This window comes from Lycium barbarum, chromosome 12, assembly GCF_019175385.1.
Source record: "Lycium barbarum isolate Lr01 chromosome 12, ASM1917538v2, whole genome shotgun sequence".
In the NCBI taxonomy this organism is placed as follows: Eukaryota; Viridiplantae; Streptophyta; class Magnoliopsida; order Solanales; family Solanaceae; genus Lycium; species Lycium barbarum.
The window spans coordinates 87,868,976-87,891,922 of NC_083348.1; the positions used below are offsets into that span (position 1 = coordinate 87,868,976).

General features: G+C 33.0%; 3 protein-coding genes across 3 annotated transcripts; 1 reads left to right on the top strand and 2 right to left on the bottom strand.

The window, feature by feature from the left end:
• Positions 1 to 8,426: 8,426 nt before the first annotated feature.
• LOC132621745 (protein HEAT-STRESS-ASSOCIATED 32) lies at positions 8,427 to 12,680 on the bottom strand. The gene is made up of 5 exons (XM_060336121.1): positions 12,393 to 12,680; positions 11,050 to 11,241; positions 10,751 to 10,961; positions 8,877 to 9,100; positions 8,427 to 8,787 (listed from the first exon to the last, which is right to left on the bottom strand). The coding sequence occupies exons 1-5, from the start codon at positions 12,513 to 12,515 to the stop codon at positions 8,677 to 8,679; spliced, it is 861 nt and encodes a 286-aa protein (XP_060192104.1). The 5' UTR covers positions 12,516 to 12,680; the 3' UTR covers positions 8,427 to 8,676.
• A 3,666-nt stretch (positions 12,681 to 16,346) lies between these two features.
• On the top strand, positions 16,347 to 18,340 carry LOC132621886 (protein DESIGUAL 2). The gene is made up of 3 exons (XM_060336357.1): positions 16,347 to 16,883; positions 17,321 to 17,526; positions 17,872 to 18,340. The coding sequence occupies exons 1-3, from the start codon at positions 16,785 to 16,787 to the stop codon at positions 18,083 to 18,085; spliced, it is 519 nt and encodes a 172-aa protein (XP_060192340.1). The 5' UTR covers positions 16,347 to 16,784; the 3' UTR covers positions 18,086 to 18,340.
• Positions 18,341 to 19,024: 684 nt separating this feature from the next.
• LOC132621885 (oxygen-evolving enhancer protein 3-2, chloroplastic-like) lies at positions 19,025 to 21,001 on the bottom strand. Its single transcript, XM_060336356.1, has 3 exons — positions 20,604 to 21,001; positions 19,313 to 19,608; positions 19,025 to 19,207 (listed from the first exon to the last, which is right to left on the bottom strand). The coding sequence occupies exons 1-3, from the start codon at positions 20,899 to 20,901 to the stop codon at positions 19,109 to 19,111; spliced, it is 693 nt and encodes a 230-aa protein (XP_060192339.1). The 5' UTR covers positions 20,902 to 21,001; the 3' UTR covers positions 19,025 to 19,108.
• Positions 21,002 to 22,947: the final 1,946 nt, after the last annotated feature.

Sequence of the window (22,947 nt, forward strand, 5' to 3'; positions counted from 1 at the left end):
ATAAATTCGATCGAGTGTAAGATACCAAGTGAAATCATAAAACAATTTGATTATGAAGGAATCCCAATAAACTACTACAGCAACCAAAATCACATGTACAGAAGGACCAGAAGCGGATTTAGGATTTGAAGGTGTTGCGTGTCATAATTTTCTTCAATGTACATCTTGTTAGAAACGTGTTGGGTCGGGTCCATCTCTTTTTAATTTATTCGGGTCAACTTAATAGGCCTTTTTTTATTTGCAAATATGAAAATTACATCTCAAAAATCAAGAAAACGAACATAATTAACATCTTAAACAAGGAATCACACCCATTAACAAGGTAAAATCAACATTTTCACCAAGGGACTTACATCTTTTATGTATATTAAAAAATGAACTTGCACAAGTAAAATAACATCTTCAATAAGGGAATTACACCAATCAAAATAAGAAAAATAATAGAAAAGCTCTTCAATAGGTAATTACACCCCCATAAGTAAATGTAGAATTAGATAAACTACAAGTTCTCAAAATAAATCATAAATTTCATGTTTTTTCTAAGCAATGCTTGTGAAATCTCCATCACAATTTAAGTAGTAAAGTGATTTAAATTGAATTTAATAATTATAGAATAAAGCAATTTTTTATAATACACTCCCTCAATTCATTTTTATTTGTTCGCTATACTAATAATATATGTTCACTTTTACTTGTAAGTTATATAGTTTGAAAAAACAAGACATAATTTACCATTTTATACCAATTTTACCCTTATTATTAAGTACTCCAATTCATTTCTCATTTTATTTATTGCTTAATATAGACAAGTAAACATGGACGGAGGGAGTAATAAACAAAAGAAATTATAAAATAAAAAATAAAAAAAATTATCTCAATCCAAAATTCCCATTGAGACCCCAGTTTTTCGATTTAAATACTCACATATTTGAGATTAAGAAAAATGTTTAATTTAAGTGATTTTGAAATTTCTATTTGTGTGTTCTCGCTAGAGATCACAGATATAATAATACAATAAAGGAAAGACAATATAAGTAATAAAAAGATAAATAGAAAATTGAGAGAGCCGAAAAGGGAATTACTGGTACAAAAGAACTAAAAAGCACAAGAAAAAGGGAATCGAAAATGTTCAAAATAGATTCAAACTTGTGTCTACCAGCCATGTCGCCGCTGCCTAATTTGCGACTGAGAGTGGCATGATCAAATATTTAACCTAATTTAAGCAAATTATAACATAAGTATATAAAAAAATTATCAATCTAGATGGTGTCATGCCACCTCACCCTAAAGGGTAGATCCGCCCCTGGGAAGTACTATAACTATTGGTCCATGTGGAGTTTTTATAACTGCACTCTCTCCGAAAGCAAGAACTATACAAAAATGTACTAAAACTTTTAGAAGTATGTTTATACTATATTTGCTCAAATTGTCGCAGTATAATGATGAGTGCAGGAAAATTTGTGCATTCACTAACTCAAAATTTTGACACACATTATCAGAAATTATATTGGAACATCATCCTCTAAACTGAACTTCATTAGCTACCAAATTCTAACTATTTAGAAGAGTGAGTTCTAACTCACTTTTTCGTCATCCGTTTTCAATTTAATAAAAAACAAATTGTGGGCCCCACCCATATATATTAAAAACAACAACTAATATAAAAAAAATGTGGGCCTCATAACTCTATGGCATATATATATCCGTTCCAATTTTATTTTTTTTAATTTGTGGGCCCCATATATATTAAACAACAACTAATATTAAAAAAATAGTGTAAATTAATAATGTCCAAAACAAAGTGCACCCCGTATTAAAAAAATCAAACAATATTCATGTAATTTCCAAAGTATCTCATTAAATCAATAATGATGGATTCATTGTCACGTGCGTATTCGTAGCAAACACTAATATAATAAAGTTTTAAATACGGAGCACAAATTACAATATTATATTAATCGTGTTTTGAACATAATATCCCATATTGACAAAATCAAACAATATATAAAAAAAAAAGTGAATCTCATATTAAATGAGTTCAACTCACTTTTTCGTCATCCGTTTTCAATTTAATAAAAAAAACAATTGTGAGCCCCACCCATATATATTAAAAACAACAACTAATATAAAAAAAATATGGGCCCCATAATTCTATGGCATATATATATCCGTTCCAATTTTTATTTTTTTAAGTTGTGGGCCCCATATATATTAAAGGCTTAATATCTAGATGGTCCCTTAAACTTGGCATGTTTTGTAAGATAGGCATATAAACTTATAAGGTGACCAGATAGACACTTAAACTTACTCAAAGTGTATTTTTCAAGTTTTTCAGTTGTTTTGAAAACAAAAACTATATTTTTCAAACACTCACAATTTTCATGGCCAAACAAGCCCTAAATATATCACAAAATATTTTTTTTAAAATGCAAAAATAAGGCAGACGCATATACATGAGATTATAAATGTGCACTTAAACCAATAAATACTCGCTAATCGCAATTTTGCAGCTTTCAATTAACTCGGTTTTTTTTTTACACTTGAATAATTAAAAAACAATAACTTTAACCAATAAAAATCCAAAAAAAGAAATTTTAAATTAAGAATTTTTTTTTTTAAGGATTTTCTTCTCGGCTTTACAGTTTTCTTAATTTGAAATTTTTTTTACACTTGAAATACTGAACTTAGAAATTTCTTAATTTGAAATTTCTTTTTTTTAAGGATTTTTATTGGTTAAAGTTATTATTTTTTAATTATTCAAGTGTAAAAAAAAAAACCGAGTTAATTGAAAGCTGCAAAATTGCGATTAGCGAGTATTTATTGGTTTAAGTGCACATTTATAGTCTCATGTATATGCGTTTGCCTTATTTTTGCATTTTAAAAAAAATATTTTGTGATATATTTAGGGTTTGTTTGGCCATGAAAATTATGAGTGTTTGAAAAATATAGTTTTTGTTTTCAAAACAACTGAAAAACTTGAAAAATACACTTTGAGTAAGTTTAAGTGTTTATCTGGTCACCTTATAAGTTTATATGTCTATCTTACAAAACATGTCAAGTTTAAGGGTCCATCTAGGTATTAAGCCTATATTAAACAACAACTAATATTAAAAAAATAGTGTAAATTAATAATGTCCAAAAAAAAGTGCACCCCGTATTAAAAATCAAACAATATTCATGTAATTTTCAAAGTATCTCATTAAGTCAATAATGATGGATTCATTGCCACGTGTGTATTCGTAGCAAACACTAATATAATAAATTTTAAATACGGAGCACAAACTACAATATTATATTAATTGTGTTTTGAACATAGTATCCCATATTGACAAAATCAAACAATATATAAAAAAAAAAGTGAATCTCATATTAAAAAAAAAAACAATGTCAAAAAAAAAGTGCACACTTTGTATTCATAGCAAACACTAATATAATAAAATTTTAGATACGGAGCACAAATTACAATGTTATATCAATTGTGTTTTGAACAATATATATATATATATATATATATATATATATATATATATATATATATATATATATATATATATATATATATATTATATGCATAAAAATAGTGCAAACTAATAATGTCCAAAAGGGTGGGCCCCATACTAAACAACACCAAGCAATATAAAAAATAAAAATAAAAAATAAAAGAAACTATATAAAGGATGGGTTTAGACCCATGCTTCGTCGTCCGTTGTCCCTTAAAAAAAAGGTTGGGCCCCATACTAAATAACACCGAGCAATAAAAAAAAAAAAAAAAAAGGTGGAACTCGCCATCTCCAAACTCATGGGAAAAAAAAAGTGGACCCTATATTATCAAAATCAAGCAATATCAAAAAAAAAAAAAAAAGTGAACTCCATATTAAAAAAAATATAATGTTAAAAACAAAAAGTGATGGTTTTGTATTCGTAGCAAACATTAATATAATAAAGTTTTAGATACAGAGCACAAATTACAATGTTATATTAATCGTGTTTTGAACATAGTATATGTAGATATATTATATGCATAAAAATAGTACAAATTAATAATGTCAAAAAAAAAAGGTGCACCCCATAAAGGGTGGACCTCATACTAAACAACATCAAGCAATATAAAAAAAATAAAAAAAGTGGAACCCACCATCTCCAAACTCACTGTAAAAAAAAAGTGGACCTCATATTAACAAAATCAAGCAATATCCAAAAAAAAAAAAAGTGAACCCCATATTAAAAAAAAATAATGTAAAAAAAAAGTGCAGACTTTGTATTCGTAGTAAACACTAATATACTAAAGTTTTAAATACGGAGTACAAACTATAATATTATATTAATTGTATTTTGAACATAGTGTGTGTGTGTGTGCGCGAGCGCATAAAAATAGTGCAAATTAATAATGTCCAAAAAACAAAAGTGCACTCCATATCAAAAAATCAAACAATATTCATGTAATTTCCAAAGTATCTCATTAAGTCAATAATGATGGATTCATTGCCACGTGCGTATTAATCTATTAGTGGGAGCAAATCAAATTTTTTTTCTTCAAAAAGTTAAGTAGTCAAACCATACAGTTTTCTTTCTTTTTTTATATTAGCTTGAGATCTAATCTAGATATTAAACTGTTGTATTTACTATTCCGCCATGTCATTTATTTGTTATGTTCACTAAAATAAATATACTTAAAATATTTATATTTTAAAATAAGATAGAATTTAATTACTTTTTTATTTTTATTCTTACTCTAATAAATGTGAAAAGAGATTAATATTGTAAAAAAATATATATATATCAAATGGAGATCAAATAATGAATAAGGTGAATAAGTCAAATTATAATTCTAAACGACGTTTCCTTAAAAAACCATGCAAAAGACAACATGACAAGTAAAATGAGCTAAACCGAGAATATTTACCAAAATTAAAAAATAGTATTTCTTCATTTAAATAGAAAATCAATTTCTACTTTATTTCGTTTTAAACATGTAAATTAATTTAATAATTTGAATTAGAATTATCCAAATCAAAATTTGATAAAAAATAATAAGTATTTTACACCTTTAAATTAATCGAATTAAAATTGAAAGTATCAATTGATGCTTAAATATTGCTATTGTTTTATCTCAAAGAGAGGAAAATAGTTTCCTTTTAAACAAATCTTCTCTTTTAAAAAATATTAATAAATTTGGCGATTTTGTATTCGTAGCAAACATTAATATAATAAAATTTTAGATACGGAGCACAACTATAATGCTATATTAATTGTGTTTTGAACATAATATATATATATATATATATAATCACTATTCAAAAACAACTACATACACATAGATGCACTATAATCTAAAGTGTTGGGCCCGTGCGCAACACGGGCATAGATCGCCTAGTCTATATAGATGGCTAAATTGCGTCTACAATGTCATAATACGAAAATCACTTGGTCAAATAATTATATGCAGAAATAGATTTAAAGCATTCATTTCGGTATGCCTACACCTATATATCGTCTTCAGTTTGACACACACACTCATACGGAATAACTAGGGTTAAATTACTTATATATACATATTAAGGAGAAATATTTACGAAATGTGATGATGGTTTTTATTTACAAAAAATAACATTACAAATCCTATAACAAATATACTTTTAAAAAAAATTATTCTTTATCTTTTTGGCTCAAAAATTTATGTATGAAATGTGTATATCTCGCTCAAGGGTTAAAAAGTTCGCTCAAAATTTAGTGTATGAAATGTGTATATCTCGTTCAAGACTTAAAAAATCACCTCAAAATTGTATGTATGAAAACGGGATGAAATTTATATCTCGCTCAAGGCTTAAAATTTCGCTCACATTTTCGTGTATAAAGTTCATGTTAGATTTCTCTAATATTAATACAACTACAATAACATTGTATATGACTTTGATACAATATTCAAGACTTAAAATATTTCTTAAATTTTTTTGTAGTTTTTTATCTATTATCATATTATTCAAGTTTGAACTTAGAATTTTGAATGTCAATAAGTTTTATATCCTATGGATGTTAGTAACTCAAATAAAGTCCAAACCAAAACCAACTCAACACTAATGCACAAAAGAAATTCAATCTACCACTAAGAATGACAATAATGTTGAATATCTATTCTTTAGTTTTGTATAATTGGTTTAGGGAGTGAAAATACATTGCTTAAGTTTTTTTTCTTTGTCATGTAACTAATACTTGTTAGCTGTACTTATTTTAGATGACTTAGTATTTTTAGATTATGGCTATTTTCTTTATGACTTATTAATTAGCAATATCTATTTTAACCGATTTTATTATCTTTTGCTGAATATTTAATATAATGTCATCACTCTTCTCACATTTTATGTTATTTTCTTAAGAAACACCTTAATTATATAGTTGTATCTTACTAGGACTAAAGAAATATTTAAAGTAAAAGTGTATATATTTTGTATCAAAACTATTCCGAAAAAAAAAAACCCGAAAAACCCGAGAAAACCGAATAACCCGAGAAAATCCGAGGTTGAAAAACCCGAATTTTATTGATTTGGTTTGGTGTATAAATTTTAAAACCCGACGCAATTAATTTAGTTTGATGTTTAAAAAATTCAAACCAACCCGATCCATGTATACCCCTACGTGTGATCTAACATTAAAACTTTGCTCTTGTGCCTATTGGGTGCATCTACCGTCATAACTTACAGGAAGAAGAAAGATCAGGACATAGCGCTAATTTTGCAGGTTGGACGGACCTACTTCTATCTTTGTGCAGGTAGATCAATAATTACTGAAAGCATCTCCTACTCCAAAATGCCAATTCATCTAGAATAGTGGCCAGTGATAAATTAAGGGGCCCCATTTCTATTCAATTTCTATCTACCATCTGAGATGAAATCCACCACATTCAATTTCTTCCAACATCCTTTATTTAATGTTATTTATGATAAGAATAGATTCACTAAATTTGTACACAGTCTTATTCATTAGGTATTTGTCAAATGCATAAATTAATTTACCCTACTTCTAGCCAGAGAAAAAGAACAAAACAAAGTTACCCTACTTGTCGATATGTCACCCACAAGAAAAGCAATAAGTTATTTGCAAGAAACGTTAAACGATATAAACTGAATCATTTTAAAACTATTATGTAATGTTTTGATATACCATATTTTTATTTATTTATTGGAACATGTTGGTTGTGGGACTAAATTTTCTTTTTTGGGTCAAATCTCTCGAAATTTTGTTGATGTGTGACATGAAGTATTTCAAGTTTTCAACTGTATCAATAAAAACTCAACTGAAAAACAATACTTTTATTTACATATCTAGTTCTGCAACAAGAAAGATTTTTCAAGACCATTATACTTTCCCAAAGAAAGAGATCGAAAGGAAAAGTGGTTCTGCTCATGTATTCCTCTCTGTGTATGCATTAATTTGTCAACTGATTTGCCAAGGCATACCACGAGTATATAACTTGTCAAGAATTACTCATGTTGCTAATTTTTCTTTTTAAAAAGCAGAGGGTTGCTTCTATTGAGGGGAAAGGAGATGGCTTTGAAACTTATTACATCAGCACGTCGCCTCCATAAACATTGTTGGGCAACTAAACTGAAAACGGAAGTCAAAAACACGATAGCACACGGAACATTGATAAGCTGGAGATAGAGAAATGTCACATGGCAATTGACCACCTACTTTTATGCTGGTTACAATTCATTAATTCCTTCCTACTTAACTGAGCTGTAAACTGAATTGTTTTAGATTCTGGAATTTCATCTCCAATTAAACGATTTACCTATATTGCGAGCTATAGTTGAACCAATTTTTCCATACACAAAGAAATCATTAGTAGTTTTTCTTGATATATGAAAGGCCTATTTCCCAAGTCAACAAAGCCTTACTGTTAACACTGTTGCTCTGATTAAATTTGTTTTAGCACCATTGCTTTGGTTAATGGATCTTAAACCTTCCCTCTTCAACAAGGTAACTATTGTAATTGATTTGAACGAATACAAAGGAACAAGAATGAGTGTGTTTTGCATGCTGATAGATCTACCTCCGGACTTCTTATATAATCCAGGGGCGGGACTATGTCACCCCTATTCAGTTAGATTTATCCCTATAGAGACAAAATGTATAAAATACAAAAACTCTAGGCTCAACCAGTTGTTAAAATGATTAGCTATGCACATGCTAAGTGGCCTAGATTCCAACGCATGAAATCAAATAGTAATATCAACAAAGAAAAGACGAGACATAGTGTTCCATTCTATCTTCGATACGTCATGAATAAAGGGCGTTTAACTGTCATGGAAATGAGATAGCTCTAGTTACTACAATGCTTTAATACCTCTACAAACACTAAACCATTAACAGGCGAATACATTGGTGGTATGGTATACAGTACAATATACAAAAGCGCAGATACTCAATTCTTTAGAAGATTTGGTGAACTTTCAGCCATTTAGGCACGAGAACATATATAAAAGAGCATCTTTACAAGCAGCTGAATTCCAAGCAAAAAGGAGTCTCTGAAAAGACTGAAAACTGGAGTGCATGAAATACCTTTTTTTTATTATTCATATAAAAGTTTAGACAGGATCTGAACATGACCAACAAAAGCATTACATAGATGAGTTGTTTGCCACAATATGCACATTTTTCTCTATGGATGCCACAAAATCAGAGCAGAAAATATGACCTGCCAAGTAGAGATGAGTGATTTTGACCCAGGTTACGTCCCCTGAGGCACTCCAGATCCATCACTTGTGAGTGATCCACAAAGAGGTTAACCTGAAAACACCAGCAAAATGAAATATTTGAACCGTCACGCTATGCAATGTAGTTTTTTAAAGAAAGATTTGCTTGGAGAAGCTTAGTACCTTTGGACCATAACATTTGACAAACCACTCGGAGATTTTAGGATCTGATGCCTCAAACATAGTTTTCTCAAGTCCAAGACGGCCCACAATCTTCGCAATCATGTCTGATCGGAGTGAATCAGCCTGCCTACTTAAATCATCAGCATTGATCATTATCATGTCTGCCCCAGCTTCTAAGCATCTCTCTGCCCTTCTAACCAAAAGATCCACATCTTCAACCATCTCTGCAGAGAGACAAAAGAGCATGGAACATGCAAGAGACTATTATGCAATTCACTCTTCAAATTCCATGACACGCCAAACATTAAAAAGTTGCCCCATGCAGGAGAGCATGTTATATGCCCTTCTTTCATTCTTAACCTACCATGGAGTTCTGCACTGTATAACTTCCTTACTGCCACACATGATCCTGCTAAACAAACAACCTTTGGAAAAAAACATGCATCGACCTTTCAGGATGAGGCATCTAAACTATTTAGTTAAGGTTTTCAAAGATGCCCCTTTGTCTCTCTTAAACATTTGCAAACACATAGGTGAATGTGCTATTCCCACGCATAGACAAAATGGAAGACGATGTGTACCACTAACTGAGGAATAGCTCAACAACTACATCCCAAAGCTGATTATTCGGAAAAGATGATTTACTAGCTAGGAGTTCTAACTTTGTTGTCAACACTTTATCCAAAGTCCTTATATCTAAACTCCTAAAGGTTCTAACCCATCAAATACGATCAAATTGTTAATCATGTATTATTAGCGAATAAGTAAGATTCATAAAATAAGCTCTAGACATGATACATATTGATTTGAGTATGAAATTTGCAATCCAACATATTATTCTTCTGATAAACCTTGAAAGTATTGTTTCTATATTAACTCAATCAAATTGAAACAGGCTACCTTCCCTTGCCAATTTTAGTGAGTTAAATGTTTAAGGTTGCGCTACTTAAACAAACTTTTATTTTGTTGAATACTGCGTCTAAAAATCTATTGATGATATGACAGGAGTAGTGATCTATCCTTGGAAAAGTACGTCCTAGGTTAGGCAGCAGATCATGAACTCATCGTGGTTAAACAACAGAAGCATATATATATATATATAAGGGGACACAGTGTCATCCCATAATCCCAAGCTTCAGAATAAATGAAGATGACATAAATTCCAAGTCAAAGATGGGAATCTCAAAGACATAGTAGTCACATTAGAAAGTACTACCAAAGCTTGACTAGGCTCCAAAAACTTAGCCATATTTTGACCTCTCCTAAAATCAAGAAATGCAGAAAATTTTCTTGGATAATATTCTGAAAGGCTATCTTTTAAGAAACTATTCCCATTTTGCAAATTCTAAATATTTGGCAAAAACGAATGAGGCTGTAAGAGAGCGCTTCAATAGTCAGGGAAACCTTATCAATCGGGCAAGAGCAGGTACAAGATTACTAGGTTGCAGGGACATATTTTCCTCAAGTCCAATGACATTGGCGGCGATTAAGCTAAGAACATCTCTCAAGTCCTTTAAATCGTGATCTTTTATCCAATCCGAAGCATGGAAGGTAAATCTCAGCAATGAAAGTACTAATTTTACAAGTAAGAAGCTGCAAACTCTCTCCCTCTATCTCCATCCCCCACCCCACCTCCCACCCCTTTTGTTTTGCCTATTCTATGGTGTAATGGGGGTTGAACTTCCTGAAAAAGCAAAACAAAATACTTTCCGACTTTATCAGTAATGAATCCTTGTAGCAATTAATCAAGTTTTGTTCTGTATAGCTAATGAGATGGTACATGATGCTCTTCCAGTATAGACAATGTCAGCGCCACTCACTAAGATAATGTAAAAATAGCAAAAATAAATTTAAACCAGAAGTTAATAGCATACCAGAGGTTTGAGGTGCAGGAACCACGTAAGCCCCAAAAGCTCTATTGCCGGTGAAGGCTATATCAGACTTGTTAAACTTAACAGAGAACTGAGGCTTAGCTCTAAGCCCACCGCCCTTAATCAGCCGCACATATCTCAGAAGGGTCTCCTCAGGTAGACCAAGTGATGCAACATCAAGCTCAATTGTATCAAACCCCAATTGTTTACATTCCTACGAGATTACAACGAGTAACGCATTAATACCAAATATCAAAATCAATTAGAAATGAAAAGCTGCAGCCATATTCACTTCCTTATACCTCGATATGTTCTTTAAAAGCAGAAGGACCTTGGCGAAGCATTTGGTCAGCCCAATCACCAGAGTTAACATAAACATTGTGCTTATGTGCAATGTCAGTCACTTCTTTGATGTAAGTCTTTGGCATCAAAGTATGAGATCCACCACAGAATTTTAGTCCATCAACAAACTGACCCATAGACTCGAAAACATCCTATAAACGAAAAAATGAGAAATTGAACAAATTGGATAGTTGAGAACGTAAAGTAGCACAGAATATTGTATACAAACACACAGTTTTAAGTCCTATTAGCATTAGTAGTGTAATGGTAAAAAATAACACGGGCTTAACTACTGTGCCCCAAAACCAACTCCCACATCAGAAAAGCCCAACGAGCATATTCAGCATACAACTTATTCGACGACCGTATGAGCTCCCGAACCACCCGTGCTCGGGAATTAGGACATGTGAATCTCTAGGCCCTAAGCACGACCACTGCGTACGGCTCACGACCTATCTATGAAACAAACTTTGCTCAAGTCTAAAGGGATAAGGTTGAAAGTCCAAACCACCCCTGTGACATTTGTCCAAGATCTTGCCCAACTAACTCGTCTCTGTCTTTAGAGACTCAAATAACTTGGGACTTGGAGAGGTCCAAGTCTGCTTCTCTATATAAGGAAGTCAGACATTCCTTGACCAAAAAGCCAAACAATCTGCTATCAAGTTACTCGGCTCACTTAATATTTTATTCACCCCCTTAACCCCTTTTAAGATTTCTTATTAGATAGAACATTGTACCTTTCTATCTCAAGGAAGCTCTGATACGATTGAGAACACGAAATCGCCTAACCTCTCTATTTACTTCGTCTTCTTCATTTTACTTATTTCAATTTCAATTACATATGCTGCCAGTGGCCCCCCTCCCAATCAATTATACAATTTACCCTCTACAATTAGCAGCAATCACAATTTTGAATTCCCAAGAGGTGGGTCATGAACCTGAAATGACTAAGAAGCACAATTTTTGAAACTAGAAAGCACATTAATTCCCAGTTATTATAGACCTGAAAAAAAACGCATCACATCACTGAAAAATTAAACTTTTGGATGGGACGATTCAGACACTTCAATGCAAAAGGGAATAGGTAGACATACATGGTTCAATTCGTGCGCAGACCTAACAACTTAAGCTTTTTTAAATTAAGTGGTTTAGACAATTCAATAGTAATGTCAGTTCCATGACGCTGAACATTTCGTATTTAATAAGCTTAGCTCAATTTTGTACAATGATCTCATCAATACACAAAAAAACTTTCAATAGAAGTGCCAAAAATGTTATGAAAGAAAAAAAAAATGACTCCTACCTCAAGAAGACCACGAGAGAAAAGGGAATAGTGTGGACCCCTCATTTCAGTAACGCCATAACGACGAGGTTTCTCTGGACGATCTCCCTCGTCGTTAAAACTCTTCCACCTGTATGCTGACATCCTCCACACACACACACAGAGGAGGAAAATGTGAATGTGCAGAAGAACGATTTATGAGCTTGTTTGGGGACACACTTCAAAATTTCTGTCTTCTTTGAATTTTGATTATTATGAATTGAACAAGTTTTCAGGGGTTTCTAGAACCAACACGAACATATATACAGGAAAAGATTTCTCTAGTTTGTTCCTTTTTGACACGTATGATTTCTAGAGTTTTGTGTGACAGACACACCTAATATTATTTGATAACATTAACGTAAATGATGTGAATTTATCTTGCTACTAACCTCAATCGTCGCGTTTCTCTTTAACGTTTCCTTAAAAAAATTATTAATTAACCTTTTTTTTTTTTTCACTTATGTCTTAACATATAATTTTTTTTCATTAAATATTTACTAACCTCAATCGTCGCGTTTCTCTTTAACGTTTCTTTAAAAAATTATTAATTAATTTTTTTATTATTATTATTTTATTTTCACTTATGCCTTAAGATATAATTTTTTTTCATTAAATATTTACTCATGTTTGTAGTTTTTAACAATAAGTAGTACTAAGGATAAAATGATAAAAAAAAAAAAAAAAAATTTATCTTGAATTCATAAAATGATAAAATTTGAGATAACTATTATTAAAAATCACAATAGATAATTTGAGACACGGGAAGTATCAAATTTTCTATCTTTAAGCAGATAAATAGTCCCTCAGAATTTTAAGGAGAAAAAATTTGCTTTTGAACATTGTAGTGCTAACTTTTAAATACGTTTATATTTATGTGATTAAAAATATATCATTAAAAATATAATGAAAATTTTAAAATTAAATTATTTTAAATTATATAAATTATTATTCTTATGAATAGATTAAAATCAGATAACTTGAAGTAGAATAGAGGAAAATAAATGGGATTCTTACATGGCGTAACTAACATTTATTAGGTATTTATCATTAGTAGTTATAGATTAAAATAATTACAATATATAGCTAATTACAATTCGCATCAAACGTGAGTGTATTTACATTCTTCCTCCTTTCCCTCTCTCTAACTTCTGGAACTCTCTCCTCCTCTCTCTCTAACGTCTGGTTCTTCCTTGTCTGTCTGGTTTCACTCTCTCTAACGTCTTGTTCTATCTTCCTCTCCATCTTCTCCAGTGAGTCTAACCGCCTTCGCCATCGAAACACCAGTGTCACCGTCATACACACACACATATATACACGTATACTCGTTTTATATCGTGTATCTACATGTCCACTTCATAACCCTAGGGTTTTGGATTGTTAACAATTCGTTTGATTTTTTTTATTTTTTTTACTTTTTACCACTAGACATATTGTCTAGCGGCGTTTTATCAAAAATAAAAAAAGTCCTCAATTGGGATAAGTACAAGTAAGCGGGCTAGGCCTTACCGTACCAGTTTGCTTGATTTTTTTTTTTTTTTTTGTGGATCTGTGTTGATTTGAATGGACACGACGTCATCTTTCGTCAATGGCATAGTCGTCGTCTTCCTCTCCATCTTCTTCGGCGAGTTCTAACCGCCGCCGGCACACACCGATCGGAAAAGGAATAGGTCGGTAAGGCCTAGACACGATCATAAAATACACTATATTGTCCAGATCTGACCGGAAAATACACAGTATTATCCAGATTTGATCGAAAAATACACTGTATTGTTGTATACATACAGTGTATTTTGTATTTCGTCAAAGATCTAACGTGTATTTTGTGTTTTCCGCCTGTATTTCGAAGGAGATTTTTTTGTATACAGTGAATTTGAAGTGTTTTTAACTTCTTGTATCTCAAATCCGAGTGTATTTAATTTCTTGTATCTCAAATCCGAGTGTATTTTATTTCTTGTATCTCAGATCTAAGTGTATTTTGAGTGTATTCGATTTTTTCTAATGTAAAATACAATGTTTCTTTATGTATTTTTCGCCTGTATTTTGAAGGAGATTTTTTTTGTATACAAATGAATACTGTGAATTTTGAATACAACTAAATATCCCTGTATTTTTTGCATTTATGTTATTTGAATACAACCGAATTTAAATACATTAAGTTGAATATAATGTAAAAGTAGCTATGGATGAATACAACAGAATTGAATACAGCGAAATACAGTCGAATTGAAATACAGCCGATTTTAAATACACGTTATTGTAGCTACGAAATGTAATTAACAAAAGTGTAGCTATGCTTAAAAAAAATCCCAAAGTGTAGTCATTTGTGTAAGTTGCAAAAATAAATTCTGAGATGGGCTGTTACTTCTAATGCATTGAATGGGGAAGAGCAGAACTAGAATCAGCCCAAAGGTATTTACAGGATTGGATGCTCTGCTATGGAAGAAATTGCACGGTTACCTTCAAATGGGTTGGTCGTTAACTTTTATCCTTTAAAATTGAACTCATGCCTAATGGGCATACGTGTTTTAAGGACACGAGGCATTACTTGTATGATATTATGATGAGAAAATATAAATTTATGCCTCGCGAAAAAATTGTTTGGCTTGAGGGCTAAAAATTAAAAAAAAACCAACACAAAATAGTAGGGCTAGACATAAAACACCGAAAACTGAATTACCGAACCGAACCGGCTATTTTGGTATTTCGATTTTCGGTTCGATATTCAGGAATAAAATATAAAATTTGGTTAGGCCATAAGCCCATTGTATTAAATTACTAGTCTAGCCCAATAGGCTAGGCCTCCCATCACTCATCTAAAATCACTTGGCAGAATCCCTAATCCTTTTTTTTTTAAATGGGTCAGCCACCGAAGAATAAAGATAGTGGCTTTTATTTTATTAAATAAATAATTGTCCAAACAACAAATACCAAATAAAACATCAAAAAAGGAAACTTCTACTTTTTACCCTCTATTTCAAATTTACACCTTTAAGCAATGATCTCAAGGCAGTGTTAATATTAAACACACGAATAGCTCCTAATTTAAGTCCATAACCATATAAGTTACTGCTATTAAAGAGATTTTGTTTTGACATACAGCAATTGATAGAACAACACTTTTGCATGACATATTTTGCTTCAAAACTATGTACGAAGCACTGAATTGGTTTTTTCATGGAGCATTGGACAGTTCATTTTAAATTAGTATAGTAGATTATTGATCATTCTCTTTTGAATGGTAAATCCCGAATACCGTACTGAAATTTATCGAACCGAAGTTTGATTTACCGAACCGAACCGAACTTTTTTGGTTCGGTATTTGATATCTATTTTTAATTACCGATTACCGAATTACCGAACCCGAAATTTTGAAATACTGAACCGAATACCGAACGCCTACCCTACAAAATAGTACCAAAAATGCAAATGACCCCTCTTTATGTACTCAGTCCAGCATAATGCTAAGAATGGGCTGGGCTTTAATGATTTTCACAACAAGCTGCAACGTGTTTTTCCTCCTTCAAATAGTAGAAAGTCCATTTTGAAAGGTCTACCTTTTTTTTAGAGAAGTTTTCACGAACCAAATCCGAATGCAACCTTCGTATGATATGATAGTTCCAAAACATCACGAAATGAATGATCTAAACTGTTGCTTCTTTCTACTGTAGGCATTGTACTATCTACTGATAGTGATTAACGTATAAAAAAAATTCCTAATTAAATTCTTACTCTTTTCCAAGATGTGATATATGCCGAGCTATATAAGTTAGAGAAGGTGAAAATGTCAAAACTAGAATAATGTCCGAACTTAAATCTCCGATAATCCGAGGGTAAAAATTTAAGAATGTTTATACCAATTGATCTCAAGGCAAATACTGTGTAATTAATTGTTAGCCATCAAAAAGAATCCATCTATGCATACTTCTCACTTAAATATACAAACCATCTGAATACAACTTAATATATATTGAGTGAAAGCTGCAGTAACATGCAAGTGAATAAATAAGGCTTTAAGAATAACAAAATTTTGAGCTGTCCCAATTGCTGGGATACCCTGCTTTCCTTGTTCCTCATGAAAGGAATCCAAATCTAAAGAGAAAAAAAAAGTAGAATAAAGAGGTCTTTGAAGACAAAGGAAGACTTTTTCTCCATAAGCTCCAGCTAATCTAACTCATGTATCATACAACATTAAGTATTAGGTTTCTTGCATCCATCTCCTTTGTAGAGATTCCCACGTTGGACGCCATACTTTGCTGTTTTCATGAATTCTCTGTGTTTGTATCAAACTCCTTATAAAAGGGCGTCCCTTGTTTTCTCATGAAGATCAGCCATCTCTAATCTGAAAGTAGTAATTAACTAAAATTGTAAAAGATGGCTAAAAACATCGGCATTCTTGTTTGCCTTCTTCTTGTGATTTTGGATGTTGCAGCTGGTATACTAGGAATTCAAGCTGAGGTAGAGCAAAATAAGGTAAATATTCTTTGGCAAATTTTATTAGTATAAATTTACTAATGTGTCATGCCGGATTCATGGTCTACTTTTCCTAACTGGCATACATAGATTATACACAATTATATATATTTATACATGAATTACACATATATTATGCAGTCGCTGACTATTTTAGTTTAAGCAGTTGGGTAAGCAGCTATTTAGGTTAATTCTTCATTTCCTTTTATAACCGGTGGCAGTTAGACTCGAATTGAATCCAGGACCTCTATATGCTCTTAGATCATGTTAAAGTGTGTGGTTATCTCTCATCTAAAAGTTTAAGCTTAAAGAGAGCACACCTTTATTAACTTAATTATAGTCTCAAACATAAAATTTTCATTGTGATGAGGATATTGAGGTACAAAGTTCTCTTGTTAATTTTTGGTAACTCAATCAGCCTTGATTTGATGGAACAGGTTCAAGATTTGAAGGTGTGGATCTTTGAATGTAGAGATCCAAGCTATGAAGCTTTTAAGCTGGGACTGGCTGCAACAGTACTTTTGGTTCTGGCACAAGTTATTTCTAATCTGCTTGCTGGTTGTATTTGCATCCAGTCTAAGGAAGAGTTGGATAAAGCCTCTTCTAACAAGCAACTTGCTTTTGCTTCCTTTGTATTCCAATGGTAATTTCCAAATCCCCCTCACTCCCGACTTATTTAGATATGCGAGGTGGGGCTACTAGGGGGTAAAACGCTCCCTGTCGAAAGGTTCTTCGTTCACAAAGAGCTTGAACCCGAGATCTCTGGAGATGAAAGGATTCTAACTCATCCCACTACATTCCTCTAGGGTAGCACAGACGGATCTATTTATGAGGGCACTGGACGCTGTGGTGCTCTACATCCACCGACTTAAAATTCTAGATTCGTCTCTACTCATGAATCATGCATACATGGCATTTTAATGTTTGTTTATCTCTTGCTCCTATCTTATTCGTGGCTGTATACTTAAAATTTTTGTTTTGAAACTAGGATTATTATGGGCATTGCATTTTCATTGCTGGTAGCTGGAACATTGTCAAACGGGAAGGCAAGAAAATCTTGTGGCATATCACACCATCGTTTCTTTTCGATAGGAGGAATATTGTGCTTTATCCATGGACTTTTCTCTGTTTCCTATTACATCTCTGCCACTGCCACCATCCAGGAAGATAACAAGCTGAATCAACATGGAGGTCATGCATGAGTACAAAAAAATTACTCTCTTTTAATACACAGCCTTCACTAACGAGAAGTAGATTAACTCAGTGCTTCATACGAGAGAAACCAAAGCAGAACATATATATGGAAAATTCATTATAACCGACTCCCATATATTCCTTTTAAAAAATCCTAATTTTCATGTAACGTTTTATTGAATTTATTTATGTTATTTGTAACATTTTCTTTACTCTAATGTAAGTTTTACTAGATTGCTGATGGATTAAATTTTCCTACAAAATTCCTTGTAAATTTTTTACATGTTTTCCTTATCGTTAGTATAATTACATGGTGTGATTTGTGGTTCTAGTTGAAAGAAAGGCAATTTCCCCCCTATGATATGCATGGAAGGACCATCAATGCCCAAATATCATATCAGAGGAGCTCTACTACTACACCCCTAGTCCAGTGACTTCTAATGGAATGCAAAACCGCAGGGTACTTAAGGGACCAATATATGTCGATAGCACATTTACTTGATCCATCAATTTCATTATCCAGCTTTGTTCATAATATTTCCTAGCCAAACTGCAATATCAGCTCTGTCATTTCTCCAAGAAGAAAAAAGAAGATATTAAAAGAATTGTTGGTGGGGGATCAGGAAGATCGGATCATACTTTTACTTGTACAATATTCAATGTATTTTCTGCAAATCGTTTGTAGCCTAATTGCAATATGATATCAGTACTTCTTTGCCTATTAACATCCTTGCTGTTACTAATCTATCCCTATGCATGCTAATAGTATACTAATTAACATTCAAGTACTTAAATTTGAGTCTGCAGGACGGCTATGTACATTTTGAATGTTAGGTTTGGTCATGTAGTTCGTGTATTGCAAGCCGGAAGGACTTGAGACAGGAGATATACTGAAACTTCATAGCAGACGTAGAATCTTTTATGGGAAACAAATTAAAGATTAGGCGTAACATCCAAAATCATTCTTCACAACTGGATTCAGGAAGTTTTCGTAACTTACAGAAAGTAATAACACAGTATAGATAAGCTTTTTAGCCCATGGTGGCCAAAACATCATTTAAGGTAGATACAGTTTCAGCATAGTACTTCTCTGCTTGAGTGCTGTTCTTGGTCTTTGCTGCATGGTCAAGCTGAGGAAAGGAAAACAACAGATTGTCAGAAGAACGCGAAAGCATATGAAATGATTCAGATTGCTATGTTATTTATGTAACCGAGAATTTAGGCATTTGACTTACATCACTAATGGTCTTCAATAGCTTTCCAGTCAGGTCCTGGAGTTTACCCTTCTCTTCCTTTGGCTTAGCAGAGATGACAGTCTTAAGGTCATAACGAAGGTATTCTGCTCTGAGACGAAGGTCATTCTGGACATATGGCCAGGCCTTTTTGTCGATGAAATTCTTGACGCTAACAATCTCCTTGGCTGACTCCTTAACTCTCTCAGCTGCCTCAGCTGGAGTCAATGGTTGAAGGTAAAACCTTTGCTTCAATGGCAAACCAAAGTCCCTTGCCTCATCTGAGTTCAGTGTTCCAGCTGCCAAAACCCAAATCCTCCGCTTGAGTACATAAATCCCAATGATATATCATACATTATCTTTAATTTTCTAATTCCTGTAACCATTCTGTTGAAATTTGCTGTACATCTAATTTTACCAAAATGAGAAACCATGACAGTCCTCTTCATAACTAATTCCAAGTTCTAAACATCCACTTTGTTTATTGTATTTGGCATACAATGCAATGCAAAAAGGTTGATTCAAGTACTAACTCAAAACTGAATCCAAGGAATTAAAGATTTCAAACTGAGTAATAGCTGTAGTACTATCATTTTTCAATTAGTTTCAGAGTTTCTCAATTTGGGAAGGTGTCTTCTTTTGTATAGCTTATGAAGTCGATTGCTTCACATTCAAATTACAGACCATTCAAAAGGATTAAAATCATCTTGTCGAATGCAATCTTTAACTACTTACTATGAGCCCTTCCTGTTTTTTCTTTTCTCAAGCTTAACTCTCTTTTAATTCACTTCAGGATTTCTCTTCTTGACATGATCTAATAACAGATCTTAATCTACTCCTTGATCCATCTATCTATTGATACTGCTGACATAGGTAACAAGTTGCTTGATCTAAAGGTTCTAATCACAAAATTCAAGCAAAACTAAATGAATTGAAATACAGCACTGGGGAGTCACTCCTCTCTCTTGGATATGTGAATCTTGCTATCAATTGTCCGTAAGTATATCTGTTATGATATTACGTACTATTGAGTCATTCCAGTAATCCGTAGCTATATCTGTTATGATATTACTATTGAGTCGTTCCAGTAATCAGTGACGGATTAAGACTATACGTAGAGGGCTCGACAAAACCCTTAGCGTGTAACTCAGACTATATATATGTCTTTGAAAAAAAAAAATGGTAACAATCTTTAAAAAGCAGAACATACCGACTCTAACTGTTGATTCACCGCTGGCAATTAAGAAAGGAAAAAAGGTAAATAAAGACCTTGACCAAAAGTAAGACGACTTACGCAATCCACCAGAGGGAGGAGGAGCGCCTCCAATCTTGATTGACCTGGCTTCAGCAAAAGCTGCTTTAGCAAAGGAACCAGCTAAGCCAGCAGCAACAAGACCAATGACGGCTCTACGGCTAGTTTCAGCGTCAACAGACCCCTGTTGGGCTCTAACGCTGAGGCCTGGTCTAGCCAAGGCAATTCTGCTGGTGTTAACACTGCTCAAACGGGCTGAGCCACTGAGCTGGAGGCTACCATCCAATACAGTTTGTGAAGAACCAATTAGGCCACCCATAGAAGCCATAGCATGAGCCATCTCTCAGCGCCTGTAGTTTTGATTTTCTTTTTGTGAAGAAATGTTTCAGGTAAGAGTGATTAGAAATGTTTGGGAATTATAAGTTCATGTTTGTGGTAAGTATGATGTGGATGTTGCAATTTCTTGTGTTTGTGATGCAGAGTGATTACACTTAGGATCACCTTATCTGGCTTAGGATATACTATGAGCCAATCAATGCCTTACTTGTTGACATGTTGGATTAGATTCTTTTCCAAGCTGTAGCATCTTGACACCTGGACCAAGTAGATTTTCAATATACAAGTCATTATGCATGATCAGTGGCGGGCCCACTAGCAAATTTTGGGTGCTCTAGCACCCATTGAACTCAGTCACGGAGTGTATAGATGTATAGAAAATATAAAGGAAACAAATATAAATAGTTAATAGAACACCATGAAGTAATAATTTTACTTCTTTATTATTATCAAGCACCCCCGAACTCAAAATTCTGGGTCTGTCACTGTGCATGATAGCTATAGGTTGAAATTGATGAAACTTCTAAAGCTTGTCGAATGAGTAAAAAGGGTAGTCCAAAGCTCTAAACTACCATTATCCGCCCGGATTATGAAAAGGGCCGTAGCACATTGAGACCATTGTATACAGTTTTATCTTATATTTTTGCAAGCATCTATTTTCACATTCTAGTCATATGTTGGCAAGTGGCAACTCTTACCATGTGATAAAAGTTGATCGAGTGAATACTGAATCAAATTTTGTATTCCTATAGGCACCTAAAATCTCTTTCAAAGGGAAGCCGGTAGCATTTCATTTTGTGCCAAGCAAGGAGAGAAATAGTCAAAATAACAGGTTTTCAGTATGTAAATTTAAATCGGTCATTGCGTCATTTAACCAGGTGCCACTTTACTAGGAGGTTTTCTCCTTTTAGACTGCAACAAGTATGTACAATCACCAATTGAAGATGCAGAGGAGGAAACTCCAAAATTTTATGCTTATTACCAACAACTTCATCTCAGTTTATGTGAAAGTGTTCGACAGAATGTGAAGTTTAAGAAATTAAACATAACTTTTGAGATTTAGCCAAATATATCTGAAATATCAAAATCATCATTTAAAATAAGTGGAAAAGGGTCGAAATGCCTTTTAAATAAGTGAAATTCAAACATTTGCCATTAGTTAATAGTCTCGCCCAATCATGCCCCTACTGCTACATAGTTGGTCCAAACAGACCCTTATTTCACACAAAATCTACCAGAACATAAATGGGCAATTTGCACGATTGCCATTCATACGGACTGGTCTTTAATTTCTTCTCTTCGCTTAAAAAGGTGGCCGAAAATACTCCGAGGTTCTAGGTTCGAAACCTAGCAGAGTCGAAAATAAAATAAAATTTCGCAAGGCATAGGTTTCTTTTCGGGTGAAGTTAAATAGAACCTATGCCGGAGACACTTTGCATAACTAAAAGTCTGTCGCATAAGGCAGACTTTTTGCAAAAGTCTTGCTTTGCGGAATTACATTTTTCTTTTAATGAGCGGGAGTTCGAACCCAGAATCTCGGGGTGTTTTCAGCCACCTTTTTAAGCAAAGGATAAAAATTAAATATCAACCCAAAAGAAGGCCGATCCGCGCAAAAAAATGAACATAAATTGCTAAAATTTCCACACAGCAAATTATGATAATCATCCGGAAGTCTTCCAAATATTAAATAAAAATTCTTGCCGACATGCCAGAATTTTGCTCCTACCTCTGGAGAAATGATTATTTCTTAACAAGGTTAAATTTCAAATAGTGAATCAATCAAATATAGGGCAATTTGCAGGATTACCCTTCGCTGGGAGTGGTCTTTAATTTTTACCCCTCAAAATGGTGGTCTTTAAATTTTGTCCTTTAGGCAGAATTTACATGGCACAGTCAGAATTTCTGTCTGAAGGCAGAATTTGCATGGACAAAAATTCTGCTGTGCCCATGCAAATTTTGCCTTAAGGCTCAAATAGGCAGAATTTGCATGGGCAGATTTGTAAAATTCTGACTTGCGATTTTTATTTTTTTATTGAGTTAGGATTCGAAC

Bases quoted from the DNA above. Each gene is read 5' to 3' on its own strand.
- LOC132621745 (XM_060336121.1), bottom strand. From the start codon at position 12,515: ATGTCAGCATACAGGTGGAAGAGTTTTAACGACGAGGGAGATCGTCCA. The intron at 10,962-11,049 runs GTATAAGGAAGT...GTAATCTCGTAG, and splicing joins CTTTTAAAGAACATATCGAG to GAATGTAAACAATTGGGGTT. The intron at 8,788-8,876 runs GTACTAAGCTTC...TGGTGTTTTCAG, and splicing joins TCAAATGTTATGGTCCAAAG to GTTAACCTCTTTGTGGATCA.
- LOC132621886 (XM_060336357.1), top strand. From the start codon at position 16,785: ATGGCTAAAAACATCGGCATTCTTGTTTGCCTTCTTCTTGTGATTTTG. The intron at 16,884-17,320 runs GTAAATATTCTT...TTGATGGAACAG, and splicing joins CTGAGGTAGAGCAAAATAAG to GTTCAAGATTTGAAGGTGTG. The intron at 17,527-17,871 runs GTAATTTCCAAA...TTTTGAAACTAG, and splicing joins GCTTCCTTTGTATTCCAATG to GATTATTATGGGCATTGCAT.
- LOC132621885 (XM_060336356.1), bottom strand. From the start codon at position 20,901: ATGGCTCATGCTATGGCTTCTATGGGTGGCCTAATTGGTTCTTCACAA. The intron at 19,609-20,603 runs GTAAGTCGTCTT...GGGTTTTGGCAG, and splicing joins TCCTCCCTCTGGTGGATTGC to CTGGAACACTGAACTCAGAT. The intron at 19,208-19,312 runs GTAAGTCAAATG...TCCTTTCCTCAG, and splicing joins TATTGAAGACCATTAGTGAT to CTTGACCATGCAGCAAAGAC.